Source organism: Lactuca saligna, chromosome 7 (assembly GCF_052625555.1).
Source record: "Lactuca saligna cultivar CGN05327 chromosome 7, ASM5262555v1, whole genome shotgun sequence".
Classification (NCBI taxonomy): Eukaryota; Viridiplantae; Streptophyta; class Magnoliopsida; order Asterales; family Asteraceae; genus Lactuca; species Lactuca saligna.
Genome location: NC_136423.1, coordinates 118,902,679 through 118,910,933, shown reverse-complemented (window position 1 = coordinate 118,910,933; position 8,255 = coordinate 118,902,679). Strand labels below are relative to the sequence as shown.

At 32.7% G+C, this 8,255-nt stretch overlaps 1 protein-coding gene and 1 long non-coding RNA gene across 3 annotated transcripts; one reads left to right on the top strand and one right to left on the bottom strand.

Moving 5' to 3' along the window:
- The first annotated feature begins 945 nt into the window (after positions 1–945).
- LOC145004045 (uncharacterized) lies at positions 946–1,909 on the top strand. The gene is made up of 2 exons (XR_013662252.1): positions 946–1,391; positions 1,567–1,909. It is a non-coding gene; the product is annotated as an uncharacterized LOC145004045 (long non-coding RNA).
- A 1,575-nt stretch (positions 1,910–3,484) lies between these two features.
- Positions 3,485–6,528, bottom strand: RECQI1 (RECQ helicase l1). Of its 2 annotated transcripts, none has more exons than XM_078965424.1 (10): positions 6,377–6,528; positions 5,656–6,050; positions 5,325–5,582; positions 5,080–5,225; positions 4,887–4,983; positions 4,730–4,773; positions 4,555–4,669; positions 4,123–4,476; positions 3,803–4,024; positions 3,485–3,703 (listed from the first exon to the last, which is right to left on the bottom strand). In XM_078965424.1, exons 1-10 carry the CDS (start codon positions 6,492–6,494, stop codon positions 3,599–3,601), a joined length of 1,854 nt encoding a protein of 617 aa, XP_078821550.1. In that variant the 5' UTR covers positions 6,495–6,528; the 3' UTR covers positions 3,485–3,598. The 2 variants fall into 2 exon arrangements, with proteins under 2 accessions (XP_078821550.1, XP_078821549.1); XM_078965423.1 differs by having other exon boundaries at positions 5,080–5,243; positions 6,377–6,527.
- Between the last annotated feature and the right edge of the window lie 1,727 nt (positions 6,529–8,255).

Genomic DNA, 8,255 nt, shown 5'->3' with positions numbered 1-8,255 from the left:
CAGTAGACATGTTAATAATAATAATAATAATAACCTTCATTCTTTCATTTTGTTTTTACCTTTTTATTTTTCTAGCTAAAACCCAGTTTGCGTTTATCCATACTTGTTGACGACATGCCATATGTGACAAACGCAAATGTTGGCTGGAAATATTGCACCTGATCACCTCGTTAAAACCACTCGCAAAAAACCAAATGTCGCCTCTACAATATTTTAATTGTTGCAACTGACCCAAAGTGTGGTTTGAGAATCTGGGTCAACTACACTAAATTCTCTTAAATCGTAACAAAAAAAAATGTGATAGTTATCGCATGTTTCTATAAGGAAAATAAACCACCATAACACGCCCTTTGATTAATTGATTGTACAGTCACCGAGTCAAAATCAGCGGAATACCAAAACTATGCCAAGGGAATGTCTGCTACATTTTCCAGTTATGTTTCCTGTCCACTAATGAAATTAATTTCATGAGATTTCATGATGTTACGAATGCACTCTGCTTTATGCGTATCTACCACACCTCTCATGTTTAGAGATAAAACTTCAGTTTTAATTTTTGAAAATTTGGCAAATATACCAAATTTAGCACCTAACACTTTCAATAATTAAAAAAAATACATTAATGTGTAACAAATACATTTATATATTTAAAATACTTAAAAATTTATAAAAACATATTATATAAAAACTTAAAATACATAAATACATAAAAAAAATATACCAAAATACATAAAATTATCTAAATACATAAAAAAACTTAAAAAATTATATATATACACAGATGGTCCACGTGGTTTGGGGTAATCTGCATGTTTGGTCCCTAACAACTTTTTTTAACTTGGACCGTCCCTATTTTATATTTTTGTTGCGAGCTTGATCCCTATCCATTCTAAAAAGACTGATTTATTTCTTTTATTTTTTTTAAATTATTAGATATTTAAAAAAAGTATTAATTAAATATAAACAAAATATTAATTAAATATGTGGGTCCACTTCCTCATCCCTTCCCATCAAACCCCACCCTCCACCTCCCTGGAAGATCTTTTAAGAACCTGCAACTCAATCCAAAGGAACTTATTCCCAAATCCATGTGTTTTAGTTTAGAGATGTTTAAGAGAAACTTTCTCAACGTTTTAGAGTTTTTAACTCGATAGGGTGAATCCCTACATCAAAGCTCCAATATAGACTTTCAATGTCTTCACATCCAACGATGAACCAATATCAGACAAAAATCATCCAATTACTCTTGAGCAGGGCAAAATTATTCCAAAACCAAACCAAATCAGTACCATATTTTCGACGAATGAGGGGGTTTACAGGCAGCGACGACGGCGAGAAAGACGACCGAACCAAAAGGGGGTGGCGAAGATCCTTCCGACAAAGGGAACCAGGTAGGTCAAACACATTTTTCGACAGAATCGTGTCCAGGTCAACTTGATTAGGCTTCAAATGAGAAGAAATCAAAGCTATTGCATTAGATGTTTATATAAGTGATTGATTTCTTAGATGGATTTGATTTCTAGAATGGTTTCGATCTCTTTAATTGATTTCTGATGTCGTTTTAAGGATTTGACCCCCACCTGTAAAATCCCCCAGTCAAATTGTGAGGTGTACAACGATTGATCTTCACCATACGAATGGTATTGTTTCCGGCAGAAGAAGTGATCTTCGGCAACAAAGGTGGTCGGCGGCGGGGTATAAGACGATGTCTATGGAGGCGACGGAAGTTTGAAATTGGGAAGAAAGAATGGAGATGAACTGGAAAGAGACGAAGGGATGATGACGACCTTATACACTTTTTATTTTAGATATGGTTCGGAGTAATTTGCTTGTTTGGTCCTTAATTTATTTTTTTAACTCGGAAGGTCCCTGTTGTTTGTTTTTTTACGTACTTGATCCCTACTGTTTATTTTTGTTGCACGCTTGGTTCCTGTTTTACCTAAAAATATTATTATTTAAATAGGAAAAAATAGTGGGGAATGTAAGGTAAGGTGAAGGTGGGTGAAGGTGGGGTGTTTATTTAAATAAATTAATAAATCAAGAGGAAAATAGTCTTTTTAGATAAGACAGGGACCGAACGCATAACAAAAACAAACAGTAAAGACCTTTCGAGTTAAAAAAATAAGTTAGGGACCAAACGCACAAATTGCCCTAAACCATAGGGACCATTCGTGTAATTTACTCTTTATTTTATTTTTTATTTTTTTTGTTTAATTTGTGTTTTTTTTTTTATAATTTATAATAATAGATAAATAATACAAAATATCGGATAATCTTGTCATTTTATATTTATAAGGATCAAATGTATAACAAAAACATATAATAAGGATGGTTTGAGTTAATAAATTTTTATAGGGATCAACCATGCAGACTATCCTAAACCACAGGAACCATTTGTGTAATTTACCCTAAAAATTACATATTATACATCGGTGTGTTTGTTAGGGAGTTTTTTGAATGGCCTGTAATTAATCCTGAAAGTGTTGCTTTGGTGACACGTTTCCGTTTATTTGTTGTTTTTTTTGTGGTCAGTCAAAGACAGAGGAAGGGGAAGCCCTTCGAGTACCAATCCAATCCATGTTCTCTCAATAGTGCGAGTACTGATTTGTTCGTAGAAAAGAAGAGTCCTGATTAGTATACCGTCTGCTATTCTTACTAAATCTCAAGATTGAATTGGTAGTTGTACAATTGAACATGGTATCGGTAGGAGTCAAGTGGAACATAGAATTGTTTGTAGTCAAATTGAACATAGTGGTTTTTGCATTTCATTCAATAGGGGGAACACGAGGCTTTTGATAAAACGTTCTAATTTAAACAAAAAGCTTCGTTTGGCAGTACGAGCGTTTAGCTTTTAGTTTTAACAAAACGCAGCGTTTAACAAAACACTTATGAGCTTTTGAAACCAATTTCCATAATTACCCTTAAAAATATATTTATATATTTATATGTTTTTAATAAATTGATCTTTTATGTAGTTTTATATATTTCAAAAACTTCCAGTTATTTTTGCCAAACATTCATATAACAAATAAAAGCTACAGCTTCCCGCTACACGCTACCAGTTATTTTTGCCAAACATTCATATAACAAATAAAAGCTACAGCTTCCCGCTACACGCTACCAGCTAACAGCTACTTTTGCCAAACACACCTTATATATAAAATTTGAGTAAACTTGTATACTAGTTAGATTCCTTAAATGGCTGAATAGGTCAAAAAAAAAAAAAAAACTAAAATGAAGAAACTTTGAAAAAACTTTGAAACTTCATTGCTTTTTTGCTAAAAACAGTCAAGCTACTGCAGGTTTCTTTTTTTTTCTTTTTTTTTTTTTTTCATTTGCCCTATATATGAAACCAAGTTTTCTAGAAATATTTGTTAAGTTATTAAATATCATGAATCAAAAATTGTCGTAATTATAAAAAAAATACCGTTCAAATTAGTATCCATCGCACATCATCAAACCCAACTGACAAGACATTGAAAACTTGTGAAAAAGAGCGAGCACGAAGATTGCTAAATTTTCATGGGATCAAAAATTTAGAATCAAATGTCAAAAAAAAACCCAAATCAAGAGTCCAAAGTTTAACATTAAAAATCGATCATGTCTTGAAACAGTTATCACAAGGATTAGATCCATTTTTGCATACTCTTCTGTTAAAAGATTCCCCAAAATGCTCCAACAACATTTGTCTACGACATTTTTCCTACAAATCAAAACAAAACTCATCATCTTCTTATTACAAACATGAAAAGTAGAATGAAGTTATTTCAAAAAAATGAAAACAGGAAATAAAATGGGTTACCTTTTCTTCACAATACTGTTTCATTTGACGAGCTTGACCCATTGCTATTTTAAAACTTTCACTTTTACCCCCTCCACTTCTTAACATGCAAACAATTCGACTAAAATCTTTTTTCTGATACAAAGCAACACATTCTGAAGGGAGATTATCTCTTCCAGCTCTTCCAGATTCTTGATAATAACTTTCAATCGACTTTGACAACGTATTGTGAATCACAAATCGCTGAAAATGTTGATAACAAATCAACATTTTTACCTCTCAACAATTTTTATTTTTTTTAAAAAAAAAAACATATAGAGTGTGTTTAATTGTAGACTTACAACATCAGGCTTATCTATTCCCATCCCAAAGGCAATAGTGGCACACACCACATGCACCTCTCCCGTGTGCCATTTCTGCTGCACAGCCACCCTTTGTCGTGCAGATAAACCAGCATGATAAAATACAGTTTTTATTTTACATTTTTCATTTAAAAACTTTGAAACTTCTGCACATTCGTTTTTAGAAAGACAATAAACTATCCCTGATGAGTCTTTGAATCGATCAGATAGTAACTTTCCAAGCTGTTTCAGTGGCTCTTTGTTTTTCTCAATCACTTCATACTTCAGATTCGGCCTATCAAAACTCGTTTCTAGAACAACAGCATGTGGAATCCTTAAAGCTTTCAAAATGTCCTGCATGAAACCAAATATCCCCATCACAAAGGGCATTTATGTCTTTTTGCACATACCATCTCATAATAAGAGCAATACCTTACGAACTGAATGTGTTGCAGTTGCAGTTAATGCCATGACAGGAACATTTGGAAAATTCTGCTTTAGACACCCCAACACTCTGTAATCTGGACGAAAATCATGTCCCCATTGGCTGAATAAACAAAATTCAGTATGTATGTATTCATGTATGTATGTATGTATGTCATCATACCTGACACAATGTGCTTCATCAACAACAAATCCAGCAAGTTGTCCCTGTAAAATGTGTGAATATTCAAAAAAAAAAAAAAAAAAAAAAAAAAAAAAAAAAAAAACTTTATTTGAAATTCTGTTTTGGAAAGTTTGATGTGAATTATCATGAAAGGAACCTTGTTGTGTAGAGATTTTAATGTGTCTTGAAATGACAAGTTTCCAGCAATTCTTTCAGGGGTAACATACAACAGCTTGCATGATGGTTTCTCTCTCCTAAAACATCAAAGAATGTTATTTGACTTATTTCATTTCCACCATATACTAAAAAAAAAAAAAATAGATATACTTCACAAAAATTAACATGCTTGCCTTAATTCTTGAAGCACAGCACTGGCTTGTGAAGTAGTTTGTTGTGAATTTAAAAAAGTTGAAGGGACTCCAAACTTGAGATTCAAAGTGATTATCTGATCCTGAATTAGAGATAGTAAAGGGGAGATGACAATGGTGACACCTGTCTGCATTGTTGCAGGTAGCTGCATTATAAGCAAAAGAACAATGGATCCTTATAAAGATTGAAGGGATAAATGGTGTATTGTATTAAAGTAAATAAATACCTGGTAACATAGACTTTTTCCACCACCAGTTGGCATAAGAACAAAGCAATCACGCTTCTGCACAAATGCTTTACAAGCTTGATGTTGTAAAGGACGAAATGCTTTATTACCAAATATCACAACATTTGCTAATTCAAGATCATCCAGTGACTTCAGTTCTTCATAGCTAAGAGTTTCATGTCCATTTAATGCTGTGGGACATGTCTTCTTACCAAAAAATGATAAAACTGAAGGTTGTGTGGTTTTGGTCTTGTCATCCTACAACAGATTCCAAAGCAATTGCATCATTAAACAATTGTTAGACATGATGATAAAGACAGGATTCTTTCACCTTCTTATTTGAAGTGCTTTGTGGGGGAATTGGCATCTGGTTGCTTTTATTATAAGATGAGGAATATGTAGATTTTACATCCTTCTTGCTTGAGATATTGAAATCTGGGTCTTCGTCTTCACTTGTAGAATCCAGATGAAGCAAGTTATCATGTTTCTGAAGTTTGGATGATGGGTTCTTTGATACATGAACAAAAGGTCCCATAATATCATCTTCATCAGTTTCATTATGTCTCGATGAGTCCTTGTCAAACATGTCTGCTAGGGTTCCACACGCTTCAGTCTCCAAAGCTTGTAAATCGTCCCAATCCTCACTATCTTGCATCGTTTCCGCAAGTGATGCAAGAAAATCATCGCCGCAATGTTCCACAGTGATGAAGTCCCTCCCATCATTGCCTACAGAATGAATTAGAATATTAGTTCATAAAATTTGCCCTATTTTAGTTATCGGTTTGAAATTTGCTCCATATTTAACGCAAAATGTTCAGAATGCTCAAAGATGTGAAGATTTTATTTATTCGTTAATAAGTCCGAAATTAAACAAAACTTGAAGCTTTACATTTCACCAGTTGAAATCATATGAAGATTTATAACAACGTTCAATTGAAGAGTCGAAAATAATCATGAAGTACAAATTTAAATAATCTGACAGGAAAGAGAAGTTTATAATCCATTTCTAGGGTTCTAAACTGAAACATATTGTTTGAGAGAGGGTTTATCACCGTAGAGACCAACAAGACGATCTAAGCAAATGCGAGCGGATTCTTCATCGAATCCGAATTCGAGAGCCAAGCTTATCAACCTGGTTTTTTCCATCTCTAGATTCTCTTCAGAATCCATTTTTTTTCTTCACTGGAAACCTTCCGGCGCTTCTTTATTTTATAACATTCAGATGACGGCCGTAAACTTTTTTTTTTTTTTTTTTCCTTTTTTGTAAATTTTTGCCTTATGATGTTTATGAGTATCCTTTTTAGAAAGAATTTTATCTTATACTTGAAAATATAATTTTCATAATTCTTAAATTTTCTTTGTTAACTTTTAAATGTTCGTGATTCCAATTCTATACTGTTTACAAGTATCTTTTTTGTGATTAAGGGTCTGGATTCTAGATGTAGAAGGTTTAGTGATAGAAGGGTTAACAATTTCTTTTTGTTGGTCCTTGGGTTTTTTCTGGTTGAGATAAGATATTTTTTGTGTTCGTGAATTAAGAGAGTATGTGAGGGAAATAATGATATTTTGTGTGTGTGTGAAATGTTAAGAATGTGGTTTGATTTATAGTAGTTGAATGGTAGATGAAATTTTTTATTTTTATTTATTAAATAATGTTTTTTTTGTATGAAAGTAGTGAAATGGTATTATAAATTTTGAATTTTATTATAAAAAACATTTTTTTACTATAAAAAGTAAATGTAGAATTGAGTTAGGTAGTTGGAAATAAAAAAAGTGATAAATTAAATAAATGGCTGGAAACTAAAGGAGTCAAACTATTTGCAATGTGTTTCAATTCATTTGCACCAATGAAATTCTTCCATTGCTTTCTCTTTCTACTCGCGATGCAATTTACGATTAACCTTTGGCGAGTCCCCTAGCGAGTGCTAGGGGGCGTTGTTGTCTTGTAGCGAGCATTGACGAACCTCACTTCGTTCAGCCTAACGCATATCATTCATATGTGTCTTTCTCATGAGCCGAACGTAGAAAGACAAAGTCAAACTAGGAGTAAAATGACACTTGAAGCTCCCATTCGATCTGTCACCAACTATTCATGCTCGGTACAACTCTATGGCCTCCACTCTTCATGATCATTAACTTGAAATCTTCATTCTTTGGATTATTACAAAGTTTTGATAATCTAATACATTTTTCCTAACTAAACTATTACATTCATTCTAAAGGAAAAAATATATTACATAATCCCAAATTTTAAAGTGACATGTAGGTCACAAATATTACAAACCCAAAAAAAACATAAAATACATACAACACAACATAGGTCTAGGCAAGGCAAGGTGTACTGGATCCATATTGTTATGGGTAGAATTTTTTGTATTAACATTTTTAATATCTTGAATTTATACTAACATCTTAGGTAAGCCTAAGATCTTGGATTTAGTCAATATATTGGGTCTGTTATCGTATTTTTTATTATCCTTTATGCAGCTGCTAAAGGTTTGATTAAAAATGAGTATATCAGGTCAAAAGATATGTGGTCAAAGCATAAATATATTGAAGTCGTCCTACAAAACCGTGGCAAGCATGGATCAAGGAAGATCCCTATAATTTAGGAATGTTTGTCATGAGCACATGTATAAAAGCCTAGTTAATTTCTACTCTCACACACATTATCTCTTTACTCTCATCTTCTTTCTTTCGACGTTTGAGCTCTTTTACACTTATAATAGTACAACACGATCAACTAACACTTGTAATTACATTTTAATTTATATAAGTTCTAAGGCATGTAATTTCATTACATCCTGATGTTTTATGTTGGAGATCCAAAAGGATTAATAATTTTTCTCGTACATCTCTATGTTAAAATGTTGTTTAATCGATTACAACATTTTTTGTAACGACTCGTCTCTGGTATGTTGTTTCCATGTT